Below are 14830 nucleotides of genomic sequence, written 5' to 3'. Positions count from 1 at the left end.
TATCATGTATGTCAAAACTCTTCGAAAAATGTCTCCTGACCTTTATTATACCCTATCTGCGAACTTTTAACAAAATACCGGAGCATCAATTCGATTTTCAGGAGAAACATGGAACAATCGAACAAGTCAATCGAATCACAACTGAAATTCGAAATGCATTCGAAAAGAGAGAGTACTGCACTGTCATTTTTCTCGACGTGGCACAAGCATTTGACAGAGTCTGGTTAGATGGCCTAATGCATAAAATTATGTCAACACTCCCTGAATGCACCCATAAGCTTTTAAAGTCGTACCTGCACAATAGAGTGTTCTCAATTAGATTCGGCACTGTTACGTCTGAGGACCACATCATAGAAGCTGGGGTTCCTCAAGGCAGCGTACTTTGCCCAACACTATATCTACTATATACAGCAGATATACCAACATCGAGGCAACTAACAATATCTACATTTGCCGATGACACTGCAATCCTGAACCGCTCTAAATGTTCACGGCAAGCTACTGCACAACTAGCTCTCTACCTGGCACATATTGAGAAATGGTTTTCTGACTGGCGAATAAAAGTCAATGAACAGAAATCTAAACACGTAACTTTTACCCTCAACAGGCAAGATTGCCCTATGCTCATACTAAAGAACACTGTTATTCCAAAATCAAATGAAGTTACGTATCTAGCTATTCATCTTGACATACGACTCACTTGGCGTAGACACGTCGAGGCAAAAAGAACACACTAAAAGCCAATAGTCTACATTGGCTTCTTAGTATACGCTCTCCTCTGAGACTAGAATATAAGGTCTTACTCTACAACTCCGTCCTAAAACCGACCTGGACCTATCCAGCTATCCAGCTATGGGGGAACGCCAGTAACAGCAACGTAGAAATCATCCAACGAGCCCAATCGAAATTCCTGAGTACCATCACCGGCGTTCGAAGTGATAACTTACATAGGGATTTATTCATACTTCCGGTCAGAGATGAAATAGCCAAACAAATGGAAAAATATCGCAACAAACTACGTGCCCGCCCATCCGAACAGGCATGCGAGAGACTTAACACGGCTTTCTAGCCGAATCTTCGTCGTAACGATATGCCAACCCAACGATAACTATTAGGGCCACACAAACTCATATCAGTTGCAATAGTAACTGTTAGTTAAGAACTTTTTAAGATTTTTAAACTTATTGTTAGTCTCATAATGAGAAGCTTCAATAAACAAAGCAACGCATAAAAATATATATATATATTACAACCATGAGTAAGAGCAGAAGGAGCTGAATTTAAATGCTCCTTCTTCAAGTTCACGATCCAATTAAAAAACACAACACATGTGATCAAGAGTTATTTTTGTCAAGACTCCTACCACGTGGCAATTTTTTGGGAATGCAAGTGTTGCACTTTTAAAGGCTTCTCTGTTGCACAGAACCTAGAGAAAATAAGAAAAAATACGATGTCTTAAGAATCTAAAATTTCATTTAATCCCGCACAGGAACTACTTCTTACGTAAGCGTCTCTCCAAGGGGCCCAACAAAATAGTCCTTTCTGCCAGCGATTTTGTTTTTCCAGTGGATTCCCGAAGGGTAAGCACCATGACCCCAATTTCTATATCATCGCCCCACTTTTTTAATAACACGTCCAATTTTTTTTTTTTTTTTTTTATTTGATTTCAGGTTGATGAGGGTATAGAGGCCATGCTATGCTGTTGGCTACAGCAACTGCAGGAGTTTGGAGGCCCGGAAGTAGACAAACCGGATCTTCTTAAGGGTTCCATTGGCTCCCTTAAGAATCTAGGTTTCGTGATTCCCGGCGCAGCAGCTCCGGGATCGGCTGGAGCCATCACAACCACGGCGAACGGGAAAAGCGGCTCTTCCGCCACTGGCAGCTTAGCCAGGCACAACCCCGCCCATCTGGACATGAGAGCTCGGTATAACGGAGATCTCGTGCAGCTTAAGGAGGTGAATATAAACGGATCTGCGGAATTGCGCACCAAGGCAATGGATCTACTCGTAATGGCCCATGGGCTGAGGCACGAAAATATAAACCCCTTAATTGGATGGCTATCAGATCCAAACCGCACGGCCATGGTCTTTGATTACTGCTCCAGAGGATCGCTGCAAGATGTGCTTATCATGGATGAGATCAAGCTGGACTGGTCGTTTCGGCTAAGCTTGCTTACGGATCTGGTCAGGGGCATGCGCTACCTACACACCTCGCCTTTGAGAGTTCATGGTGCCTTGACCTCGAGAAACTGCGTAGTGGATGCTCGATGGGTCCTGAAAATCACAGACTATGGGTTGAATTCTTTTTATGAATCGCAGGGACTTCCGCCAAGAACCAGAAGTGCTAAAGAGCTATTATGGACAGCTCCTGAGCTCCTTCGAAACATGAAGCTGCACCAGCATCACCATCAGCACGGCCGCATTCAGTTGGGAACCCAACTTGGAGACGTATATTCCTTCGGAATCATAATGCAGGAGGTGGTAGTCAGGGGAGAGCCCTACTGCATGCTCTCCCTCTCGCCGGAGGAAATAATAGTGAAAATTAAAAAGCCCCCGCCTCTGATACGGCCCTCCGTTTCCAAGGGAGCCGCTCCCCCGGAGGCCATCAATATCATGCGCCAGTGCTGGGCCGAACAGCCTGACATGCGTCCCGACTTCAACTCGTAAGTACCACCCACAAAAGCTTATTGGACAGTTCGAAAGGCACACGCAATCCTAATCTAATAATAGTTATACAGGAAATGTACATAGATAGTGTTGGATGTTTCGTTATGAGGACATTTCCTTTTACAGCGTTTCCAATAAGAAGGAATCACAAAAGAGTAAACTAGATAGGTTGAAAAGAATTTAGAAGTTAGCAGTAAGCGCTTCCGAAACTATAAATTATAGGTTAAACTTCGTTATTCTTGATTATATAATATCTTTTTAGAGGTATATAAGACTCAGTTGCTTCCTTATATTTCCTATATGTGTCATGGCTTTATCTTCTTTATTTACATACCTTAGCGTGTATGAGCGCTTCAAGATGCTGAACCATGGACGCAAGGTAAACTTTGTGGACACTATGTTCCAAATGCTCGAGAAGTACTCGAATAACTTGGAGGAGTTGATTCGGGAGCGCACTGAACAACTGGACATTGAACGAAAGAAGACTGAACAGCTGCTGAATCGCATGTTACCAAGGTAAGACACCATCAATCAACACATAGGTCCAACAATATATATGTTATGTACCCTGTTATACCCTTGTTAAAAGCTCGGTTGCTGAAAAACTAAAGATGGGCTTGGCCGTCGACCCGGAAGAATTTTCCGACGTAACCATATACTTCAGTGACATTGTTGGTTTTACAACAATCGCCGCCCATTGCAGTCCGGTTCAAGTTGTAGATTTGCTCAACGATCTCTATACGATCTTCGATGCCACAATCAACGCCTACAACGTTTACAAGGTAAGGTATACATTACCTTTATGATTGATTTCAATTATTTTCGTTACTTTAGTATAATAAAACGTTACACTTAACTTATCTAGTATAAAGATCTGAAATCCAAAATCCTTTTTCCTTAAACCACAAATTTAGTTATGCATGAGAATGTCACGATAGTTTTAGTTTACTAAATAACTATCTTTTGCTTTGCAAGTTAAAGGTAGAGGAATGAATTGTTAGTTCTTTGAATAATTTTCCACTTCTTTGGTCAGGTGGAGACAATCGGCGATGCGTATATGGTGGTGAGCGGGCTACCCGTAAAAATACCCGACCATGCTGAGCAGATAGCTACCATGGCCTTGGATCTTCTGCATCAAAGTGGTCGTTTCAATGTTAAGCATCTTCCCGGAGTTCCACTCCAACTGAGAATCGGCCTCCACACGGGTCCGTGTTGCGCCGGAGTGGTGGGTCTCACGATGCCCAGGTACTGTCTTTTTGGGGACACAGTGAACACGGCATCGAGAATGGAGTCGACCGGTAATCGCAAATTTAGCTTTTTAAGTCGCCACACATTTAACTAACGATATGTGCACTTAAGGATCCTCCTGGCGCATCCATATGTCCCAGGAGACGCGGGATCGACTGGATGCTCGGGGTGGCTATGCCATCGAGCCAAGAGGTCTCATCGACATCAAGGGAAAGGGCATGATGAACACCTTCTGGCTGCTGGGAAAAAAAGGATTCGATAAGCCCCTGCCCGCACCGCCGCCTATTGGGTGAGAATATTGCGATACAAATATCAGTTGGGCAATCAAACGGCACTCGAAGGATTCTCGATAAAACCTCTTTCATTTATTATCACAGTAATAAACCGGTTTCCTTAAGCTGTTTATACAAAAATAATTTATAAATATGAAATGGAACCATTTTTTAGAATTTTTTTTAAATTTGTTTTACCCGCATCTTAATTTGGCCAAGAATTGATTCGTATACTCTTTTTATGATTTCACATTTTTAACCAAACAATATAATGTATAATTAATGGAATATTTACCACCTTTCGACATATGCTTTCCTACAATTCTACTAGAGAATCTCACGGGTATGTTGAAGATCGCTTATCGCGACTGCTTTTAGTAACTTTTTTTATTGGTATTCCGCAGCTTGGATGAGTCCCTTATACGCAACTCAATAACGTTGAAGGCGCAGGCCAACAAGTCTCGGACGAGCACAAATCCCTCCTCTTCGCAGAGCTCCTCGCTGGCTGGGGAATCCGTCGAGGTGAAGGTCGAGATAACACCGCCCACCAACGCAGACCTGGCTTCCGGGACCAATCTCCCCAACTCATACTCCCTGGACTCCAATTCCACCAACACAATTAGCCCCAACGCCACCCTTTGTCCGGAGTTTCCGGGCAAGACAACCCCCAGCAGTACCAGTCCACAGTCGCGGAAGCTCTCCGAACTGACTCCAGAAAATCTACTCAACCCGAACAGCTTTAACCGTCTGCCAAGCTCCACAGGAGGATCCAGCTCAAGGCTGTACAAAAAGATCGAGGAGATGATGGACCTCAGTTCGCCGTACAACCACTACAAATGCCTCAGTCCCAGCGAGAGCAACCTCACCCAGTTCTACGACGGAAAATACCTCTACGGCAGTGTGGCGGGCGGAGCGGGTGGTGGACAAGCGGGCGGAGGCGCCTGCGCCTCGATAGCCTTGAGCGGAAGTGGGTGTGGGGGAGGAGCCTCTCGGTTCGACAGCAAGCCCGGCTCCAGTCGCCTTCTGCGTCGGCAGTTCAGCTTGGATCGCGACGACCAGCAGGCGAAGGGAGAGCAGCAGCACCACCAGCACTCCCTGCAGGCAAACACCTACTCGGGGTTGGTGGGCGGTTGTGGTGGGGGTGTCAAGAGCTCCATGCTGGACATACCTCTCTTGCACGACACTACTCGCAGTCCCAAGGGAACGCTAACGCGGTCCCACAAGCAGAACTCTGCCTCGATCACCCAGGATCTGGAGAAGATCGAGGAGATCCCGCTGTCGCCGGCCTCCTCGCAGCACCACAGTAGCCTGGACAGCAATCTAAACCGCAGTCCGCCATCAACGCTGGAGGCGCAGTCGCCGCCGCTGCCGCCCATGAGTCCGCCCCAGCTTTCCGCCCCCACATCGCCGGCCCCGTCCAGGACTTTGAACGGGATCTATGCCCACAACAGCAATAGTACCAGTTCCCATGGTGCAGCCAACAACAATAATGGCACCCATCCCGGCCCAGAGCTGACCCTTAATGCAGAGCAACTGCTGAGCAGATAGGGCACAATCTAAGGCCCCCACACGGGGCGCCGTTTAAAGCTTTAGGTCTCATCCGAACCGAGATTGAGTGTGCGAGTGTGTGTGTGATGGGGGGGAGGTCAAGCTGGAGAAATGTTGTCTAACACCCATGTTTCACCGACACACACTTTTTATATTTTTCCATAAAAGGTGTCTTGAAAATTGGGTTTCGGCTCGTGTGGAGTTGAATGTGCCCGTGGAATTAATAAATGAACCAGTACAAGCGAAAATAAAGCCTTTTGCCGAACTATATCCCTTATTTTTAAAAAGTAAAATAACGCACTTGGCCTACATTTAAACGTTCTTAGGTAATAATTGATTCTTCAAGCGCAAAATATTTTTATTTTCTGAAATATTTAGCATAATGTACTTTATTAACCACAATAATCGTTTTTAGCTGTGAAGCAAATTAATGTACTTGCAAATATGTATTCCAAGCTTGGGAAAGACTTGGCCAACTCGGTGAAAACTCATCGACAGACTACATTTCCCCAACGCATCTTCCCAGTCCCACAGTGCGGTGTGAGTATGTGAATGATATCAATTTGAAAATGTTGTGATGTGAAAGCAAAGTACCTCGATCCAGGGCAGCTTCATCCAGCTGCAATTGAAAGTACAATTTAGTTCAAGGTGTGACTAATAACCTAGTCCGCAGTCCATTGTCATTAGCAAAAATCTGCGTTTCTCAAATATAGAACGTAGGCTTACCGGAATCTATTTACTTCTAGGAAAAGAGGTCCTTGAGCATTTAGTTGTACCCAGTGCTCATATTAGATGGCTGACGACATGGGTAGATTGCTGATCTTAATAAAATATTATTATTTACTACTTTAATGATAAAAATGCAATAGCTAAATAGCAAATTAAATGTATTTAATTAACTATTATGTAAACTTAGTAATCATTTGAAAACTTCGTATATGTATGTATGATTTGAAGCGTGACAGGTAACAGAAAAAGAAACCATTGTAAGCTTTTCTACATAAATTCATACCAAACTAACAAATAATATTGTAATCAAAATGTTTGCATACTAAATATCGGATCTAAAAATGCTGGCTGTTCTTTTGTTTCACTCGTGTGCATGTTCAAATAAATACATATGTATACCTACTTATATATATGGGTACATGAAGTTCCTTTATAATAACAAAAAATTAGATTACTTGGGAATATTAATGAATATAGTGGACTTTAAAAAATATCTATAAAATAAGCGTCGCATACGTGAATTTAGTTTTCTAAAGACAATCGTTGTTACTTTAAAAAAAAAACAAAAGGTAAAAAAATATTATTAGTCCCCATGTGATCGAGAAGGGTTTGTCTCCGTGTCATAATATATTTTATATTTTGTAACCTAGATGTATTGTAATCTCCACCTGTCCCATGCGTATGTGTCGAAAATAAATAATAGTATTCGCATAGATGAATTGACCTCATACTAACCCTTTTATTCTAGGTACATATTAGTACATATAGTCTATAGCAGGGCTGTGATCCCATATCCTTTGGTATTTTGACATTGGTTCGCTTCGGGGTTGGAGCCTGAACGATTGATAAGGTTCCAGTTGGCAAAGCGGTTCGTCAAAATGCTAAAACCAGGTTGCAATTTTTTATGCAAGCATTAATTCGATAGCAATTCTCATTATGGGTCAAATAAACTGGAATATTAAGTGGACAATCACTAACGTGGTTTTCTAAATTCCTTCACAGTCCTGGTCTGTAGTCTCTATGTTATTTTAACAGAGTTTAATTAAAAGCCAACTAAAACAACTCACACAGACTGCTTTAAACAAATACAGTTTGTCAAGAAACTGTTTACACACTGTGAAATAAGTTGAATTTTTGACTTTAAAGCTAAAAATTGAGGGTTTTTTGCTTAATTAAACGCAATTTTTTTTATAAAATATAATTAAACAATATTTATTTTACTTATAAATCAAAAAACAAAGTTTTGGTATGTAGTATGTTCCCCATTGGCTTTAGCTACAAGTTGAAGCCCTTTTTTCATGGAATGGACAAGTTTTTGCAGGTCATATTCAAACGGGATCTTTTCACACTCTTCGACTATTACAGTCATAAGCTGTTGTCGTGTTTTAGGTCCCTTTTTGCCACCTTCTTCTTTAAGTAGGTCCACAAATTTTAAATGGGGTTCAGATCAGGACTCTGAGGGGGCGTATCGATCACTTTACCACAGTTATAAGGGCGCCAGGTGCGTACATTGCACTCTTTATGTTTCTGCTCATGTCCTGGTAAAACTTAAAATTTGGCTTGTTGTTGCTAACTAGACCGAATTTGTTTTTTAAAATTTCTAGTTATTGCACGGCATTTATTGTGCTTTCAATTAAGGCTAGTTTTCCCACTCCACGGCTGGTGATACAGCCCCAAACCATCAGTGTCATTTTTCCAAATTTTATCGTTGGAATGACATTTTGTTTTTCTAGCGCACTCAACGGTTTGCGCCATACTCTGCTTGGCCCATCGTTATAAAAGAGCATCATTTTTGTTTCGTCACAAAATATGACGTCATCCCAGTACTCTTCCGCATGATCCATCATGCTCACAGCGAATTAATGACGCTTTTCCATATTGGGTTTTTCCTTGCAAATCTTGAGGAGTACCTATGGCGTAGGATGACTTGGCGCACAGTTTCGTGTGACACAGTTAGGTGGCATTCTTGCCTGATATCCAGAGCAAGTGATCTGACCGAGATTCGGGGGTTCGCAATCACTATTCGCATAATAAAGCGGTCTACACGCTTTTTAATTTTAATTTTCCGTATATATAATTTGTATATAATTTGTTCTGAATATTTTAGTTTTGTCATAAATGGCTGCTCAAATTTACGACAATTATTATGTCAATTAAGGCAAATAAGGAAGAGAATATGGTGCCCAGTTAATAGACTTCATGCATTTTTTAGTGACGCACACGATGCGCAAGGTTGTTTTAGAACATTGCCACGCCCACCGTATCACCCACAAACCGTCTAAAACTGTTACGGTCACACTTTTGTAAAGTTTGTTGAGCTTTTGTTAATTTTATCATTGTTTTTGTATGGCAAAAAAATCTTTTCAAATTTTCGTAGCCCTTGTACTAGCTGAGTAACAGGTAACTGATAGTCGCGGAATATTCTCTTGTTTATCTTTGCAACAACAATCATTTCAAGTTTATTGAGACTTTTACCGTTTATGTAAGTGTCATTGGTAATTTGTATTAAAAATGTGATTTGTAGTCTTCGCCGAAATCAACACATTAATGGATATCCAAACAAATAAATACACACATAAACATACATATATTTGCAATTGCTTGTTTTGAAGCCAGGAGAAGGCAGATATTGCTGGGCTTGAGAAAATCTAGGCACCTAAGATGCAATACATTTGTCTTTAATATAACTGACGAAAGGTATGTCCCATTTTTCAGCTTCAAAAAGGTTTTGAAGACAGTCAAGCCACATTCGCAAGTAACTAACTACACAATCAATCCATGTTGCTGCTGCTACTAGCTGCTATCAGCTTTCAGTGGCCAGGGATCTTCATTTAAACTTTTTTTCGTTTGTATAATTTTATTAAGGTATACTGGGTAGCTAAGAAACCTTTTGTGACCTTGGTCTCTATTAATACACCCCTTCGGGCTCGCCGGCTAACAAGGTTAGCTATAACAATAACAATGATATAAATAACAATTAAATAACAGTGATACAGAAACAATTAGCTACATAACAATTATGAGATCATCATCTCCTGGCTCTGAATATATTTATTCCGTTGCTAGACAGGCTACTCTGTCGAAATGTCACTCCAATCAAAAATAGTTAACTGTTTGGATGGAACTCAGATTAAAATTCAGAAGCCTGCAAACAATTCCTCTGTTTTCTTTAACTGAAAGGGTTATTATAGTTGGAACGCCATCGTGGTAAGTCTGTTATACAGATATAACTGTACCTTTTTCTACATCTGTCATAGGTACGTAAAAACCTATTAATTTCCTAAGGTCATTATTTTTTATGAAACCACGCCAGTGCAAGAGAATTCTTATCCACCATCATAAGCGGTCATTTTCTTTTGGCGGACTAACGATATGTGCGAGAGAACTTCGTTTTAACTCCCTACAGTAGCACAGGGATTTGAAGATATCAGCATAAATTTGCATTATTGTGGGTGTACGCTGTGCTTTGTACAACCTACACAAGTGGGCATAAGTATTTAGACAAGAACAGTGGCATAGGTATATAGAAAAATTATTTAAATGTCATAAACTAAAAACAGAAAAGTCAACTAAAAAATTATAAGACATTAATAAATTATATACCCTCCCTTAGCGTCTTTCACATTTTGGAGACGTTTTGGTACAGACTGTACCAAGCTGTGGATATAATTTATTGAAATATCCTTCAATAAGGCTTTATAATCGTTTCTACGTGACTTCTAGATAAGTTTGTACATACATTTTTTTATATATGATCACAGGTTTTCTATTATGTCGAGGTCTGGACTTTGAAGTGGCCAATCCAATGTCTTTACGCAAACATCTTTCAGAAACTGCGTAAGTTTGGTATGCTGGAGTATGAAGGACTCAATTTATCACCAGAGGGCAATGCATGATTATTAAGGACATCTAAATATTTTCTTTGATTCATGGTTCCATCAACAGGAACCAAATCTCCCAAGACAGTGAAGGCTACGCATCCCCATATTCTTTGACATACTGGTGCCCCTTTTTTTCGATATTGTTTCGGTAATCTAACAAAAAAAATATTTTTTGAGCAATGAAACTCAAAAGAGCTTTCATCGCTCCACAAAACATTGTTCCAGAATGATGCAGGCTGACCAACAAATTTTTTGGCAAAGTCGAGGCACTTTAACTTATTTCGTAATAGTATAACTTTGCTAACATATGTTCCAAAATCGGCTTCCTTAAGACGTCTTCGAACCGTTCTTTCCCTGACAACGGATCTTTGACCACCGATCGGGGAGTTTGTAGAACATGTAGAATTTCCGTAAAATATAACCATCGTTCTTTTTAGTTTTTTTTTTTGGTTGTGTGTGTTTTTTTATATTTAATTTTTTAGTAATACACAGTTGCCCGTGGAATTTTGTATAAATCAATGATATTTTGTACCGAAACACAAGAGATATACACAAATATTATTTATTTAATTATTTATTGTTCAATTGATCTAAAAAAAATTTTAAAAAAATTTCAATGATCAAGGCGAACTAATTAAATGCGTCTAAATACATTTGCCATCGCCCAAATCGTTGTCTGTCTAGCTTTCTTATCAGCAGAAGGATAATTGAAAAGGTAAACGGCAAAATATACCTCTCGCGTGTAACTTTAATTGCACTCCTTTTTATCATCAATACTTTACTATTTGTTTGGCTGTACCGTACTATTTTTTATTTTTGGTTGCTGTAATTTTCTAATTCGATTACTATATTATTGAATTTATAGTTTCTTCGTGATTTCATTATTTATGTTAATAACCCATTTTTAGTATTGAAAAATGCAAATAAGTGTCAATCCATCCCACGTCCCTCTCTTCGTTCGTATGAACGTCGAGATCTCGTTAATGGTGTTTTTCCATTTTTTCTGTGCCAACTATATTATATAGTGGGCCAATTTAATCCCAAAAATAAAAAGAAAAGGGTTGGGATGTTTTAATTTGAAAACAAACATCCATCGACTCGTCTGATGACACGGATCAAGAATACCACAAGAATACCACATGATCGCACATGTCACCTTTATTAAATTTAAGGGCTTATTCACATTGAATTATTGAAAACCTAACGTACATATATTTAAACTGACCAACGGCGTTATAAAACATTTAGTTTGATTTTTGTTTTTATTAATATGTTCTACAACTTAGTGGATTTCTTCTTGCTTCACTTCCATAAAGTACCTAACCAAATGCTAGTCGTCCTCTTCTTTGTCCTTGCGATGCGATTTTTTCTTTTCGCTACGACTGGAGGATCCTCCGGTATTGCTGCTGCTACTCTTGCTGCTTCGTTCGCTTCGATCTTTCTCACGGGACTTGGACTTGCGACGGCTGGACTTTTCGCGAGATCGAGAGCGCTCCCGACGGGAGCTCTCTTTATCCTTTTCCTTCTCCTTATCTTTGTCCTTATCCTTCTCTTTATCTTTTTCCTTATCCTTATCTTTATCTTTGTCCTTTTCTTTATCTTTATCCTTGTCCTTGTCACGAGACCGCTCTTTGTCGCGATGTCGTTCACGTTCCTTTAGGTCACGTTCCTTGCGCTTCTCTTCCTTCAGCAGGTGCAAATAGTCTTCGAAGTACTCCTCACGATAGGACGAGTCCAGGGCTCGGTACCTTGGATCCGCCTCAAACTTTTTCTTAATATCGTACCACCTGGTGTGCCTTTCGATGTCATGTCGCTCCCGCAGCATGTCAAGGAAGTCCTTTCTCAGCTGTACAAAAATGATAATTATAATTCCATGACTTGATATTTATGTATAAAACATACCTGATCTTTCTTCAACAGTTTTTCCTTCTCGCGCCTCCTGCGCTCACGATCGTCGTCGTAGGCGCCACGATCTGAAACGTATAGGAAAAAGGCATTTTCATAAAAAGGACTGCGTTAGGATCGTCAGATTAGCATTTAGCTTAACAAACAAATTGCAAGAATATGACGTAAGAGTAGCTTAATTATGTTAGTTGTGTTCTTACCGCCCATGGCCAATCTCTGTGGCGGTGCCATACCCATTCGCATCTGTGGCGGGGCATTTCCTCCCATCATCATTCCTGGTGGCGGTCCCATGTCTGCAAGAGAAAACATAGATAAGCCGGGTCCAGGACATGATAAATATAAATATGCTGAACGCACTCATATTTGGCGGCATGCGCATGTTGGGTGGCATAATGCCGCGCAAATTGGGTGGTGGACCGCCCATCTGCGGCGGTGGCACACTCATCCCAGGAGGCGGCATGCCAGGCGGAGGTTGTTGCATATGAGCATGACCAGGAGTAAGCTCTTTAATCCCGCTGGGTACCCATCCGGCATTGTCATTGTTCCACTGCGACTCTTGGGTGGGCTCATAGCCGTAGTCAAAGGGTTCTGGCTCGTGGAAGAAGGGTTCCTCAGAGGCGCCGGGTAGCGGGAAGTTTGGCGCCATGGGTCCCAATCCCCCACGAGAATACTCGCGGCACTCGGCGGTCATCACCTGAATGGCGTTCTCCTTAACGGCTCTCTCCCGGTCACCTCCCCTATCGCCGCCTGTGGTTGAGATGGGTCTTGGCGGGCGCTGCATCAATCCCATCCCGGATCGCGACTGGTGTTGCATCATAGGCGGCGGCATTCCCGGCGGGGGCATTTGCATGCCGCTTTCACCGCCCATTCCCACCATGGACTGGATACTGTGCATTCCGGGAGGGCCCATGCCCATACCGCCATCTGTGAGGATTCCAATGGGGGCATTCTGATTCACATTCTGAGTGAGGCTGGCCAGTCCGACACCACTCTCCGCCACGCGGAAGCGTTTCTGGCGCTCGCAATAGGCGCGCCACGTCTCTTCGTTAAAGCCATAGTTGAAGTAGTCGGTAATATCCGCTCCCGGCTTTCGCCACGGCTTCTCCTCAAGCGAATCGATACTGAACTCGTGCACGGCCACTCCGTTGATGGTGCCGGCACCTTCGAAGTCCTCGATGCTAAACTTCCCTGCCTGACCAGCCGGCTTGGCCTTGTCTCCGGCAGCACCAGTGCCTCCAGCCAGCAGGTTGGGTCGCTGCTTGATGTTGTAGGTGCTGGGGGCCTGTTTAATGTCTCCGATAACCACGTTGATATCGTCGTCAGAGTCGTCGTCTTCATCATCATCGGACCCTGAGCCGTTCCTTTCTCTCCTCGCGGCAGGACCATCGCTCATCTCGTCGTCCTCTGGGTCTGGCGATGATCGGGCGTCGGCCCTGTCCGCGCACCGACCACGATCCCGTTCTCGGTCGCGCTCCCTCCTGCTCCTGCTGTCCGTGTTGGGCAAGGCATCCTCGTCCTCCTCCATTTCCTGCGCGGGATCGTCGAACTCCGAGTACTCGGGCACCTCCTCCTTTGGACAGCGCGGCGAGTCTTCAGTGGAGTTAGTTCCGGCCGAAGCGCCCGGCTTTTCGCCGGCCACCAATTCGGCCAATGCCTGAGCCTCAGCCGCCGCCGACTCGTGCTCCGCCGTCAGAGAATCCCCGCCGTTGCCCAGCTCGCCGGTCGTCGAGTCAGGATTCGAGGTGCCATACAGCCAGCTGTCCTCATTTGTGTCATCTGCCATTGTAGTTTCTCAGAAATGCAGAAATAAGCAGCAGCTATTGCGATGGACAAAAATTTTACAAGAAACACAACGCAGCAGTGTGACCATTCCGATACATAAAAAAATTCCATAAATACTATAATAATACTGTTCTGTTTCAATAAAAATATCATTTTTTTAATAATTTTTTTATGTCTTATAAATAAATATTTCTTATTAAGGTCCAAACAACTTAAAAATTAAAAATAAATATGGTTTTTTTTTTAGAAGTATTTAAAGATTTGTACGATAGCACATATAGGAGTTTTTAGAGCAATATATTAAAACTTTTGTTAAACGGCTTCCGTTTCAGATACCCGCCAAATGGAGTAAGCGTCGTCGTATAACTTACACTACATACATATGTATGTAGCTTCCTTCCTCGCCAATATGCTTCGCAGATATAGATTCAAAGGAGATTTTGATTTTGTAACGGTTTGCCATGTAGTTGGTAGTGGTCTTAATAGAAGATTAAATGAAAAAGTCTATGGATATGGATTTTTAAGATAATCTTGATTACCAGTGTTTCAAAACTTGGGCGGGAACAGAAGAATTTCTTGTTTCAACAAGATGTGTTCAAATAATTTTTGTGAGGAAATGGCTCTTTTTTAATTCATTTGGAAAAATTCAATGTTCCTAATGGTTATGTTTTAATATTTGCTAATAATGTTAGTTCTCACTGTTATTTACAACATTTCTGTGTTCCAAGCAGATTCACTTGAAATTACATACCCCTAATCTTAAATCATTGTAGATCTAACCATGATTTGCATTAACCCT

The 14830-nt window shown here is 41.9% G+C and overlaps 2 protein-coding genes across 4 annotated transcripts in view, besides 6 other annotated features; one reads left to right on the top strand and one right to left on the bottom strand.

Annotated features, from left to right (window-relative positions):
• Positions 1-1234: part of a mobile genetic element that runs on past the window's edge.
• CG34357 (uncharacterized protein) overlaps positions 1-7195 on the top strand; it is a 66125-nt gene extending 58930 nt beyond the window's left edge. For 2 of the 3 annotated variants that reach the window (NM_001370010.1, NM_001202237.2), the window contains exons 8-15: positions 1490-1580; positions 1671-2662; positions 3006-3182; positions 3256-3448; positions 3700-3964; positions 4026-4203; positions 4518-4529; positions 4591-6612. In NM_001370010.1, the coding sequence (NP_001356914.1) occupies positions 1490-1580; positions 1671-2662; positions 3006-3182; positions 3256-3448; positions 3700-3964; positions 4026-4203; positions 4518-4529; positions 4591-5746 (3064 nt within the window). In that variant the 3' untranslated portion in view covers positions 5747-6612. Of the gene's footprint in view, positions 1-1489; positions 1581-1670; positions 2663-3005; positions 3183-3255; positions 3449-3699; positions 3965-4025; positions 4204-4517; positions 4530-4590 lie in introns of all 3 variants that reach the window. The other variant, NM_001104211.2, reaches the window with a different exon arrangement.
• Positions 7196-7551: 356 nt separating this feature from the next.
• Positions 7552-8528: a mobile genetic element.
• A 183-nt stretch (positions 8529-8711) lies between these two features.
• Positions 8712-8882: a mobile genetic element.
• Positions 8883-9300: 418 nt separating this feature from the next.
• Positions 9301-9506: a mobile genetic element.
• Positions 9507-9941: 435 nt separating this feature from the next.
• Positions 9942-11143: a mobile genetic element.
• Positions 11144-11460: 317 nt separating this feature from the next.
• Positions 11461-14130, bottom strand: Fip1 (Factor interacting with poly(A) polymerase 1). Its single transcript, NM_141219.2, has 4 exons — positions 12607-14130; positions 12450-12542; positions 12247-12317; positions 11461-12190 (listed from the first exon to the last, which is right to left on the bottom strand). Exons 1-4 carry the CDS (start codon positions 14030-14032, stop codon positions 11675-11677), a joined length of 2106 nt encoding a protein of 701 aa, NP_649476.1. The 5' UTR covers positions 14033-14130; the 3' UTR covers positions 11461-11674.
• Positions 14131-14743: 613 nt separating this feature from the next.
• Positions 14744-14830: part of a mobile genetic element that runs on past the window's edge.

This window comes from Drosophila melanogaster, chromosome 3R, assembly GCF_000001215.4.
Source record: "Drosophila melanogaster chromosome 3R".
NCBI lineage: Eukaryota > Metazoa > Arthropoda > Insecta > Diptera > Drosophilidae > Drosophila > Drosophila melanogaster.
The sequence above is the reverse complement of the archived record's forward strand: the minus strand, read 5'-3'. Positions and strand labels throughout refer to the sequence as shown.

Coding starts and splice junctions, on each gene's coding strand:
- Fip1 (NM_141219.2), bottom strand. CDS start 14,032: ATGGCAGATGACACAAATGAGGACAGCTGGCTGTATGGCACCTCGAAT. Junction 12,318..12,449: donor ACAGAGATTGGCCATGGGCG/GTAAGAACACAA, acceptor TATACGTTTCAG/ATCGTGGCGCCTACGACGAC. Junction 12,191..12,246: donor AACTGTTGAAGAAAGATCAG/GTATGTTTTATA, acceptor ATTTTTGTACAG/CTGAGAAAGGACTTCCTTGA.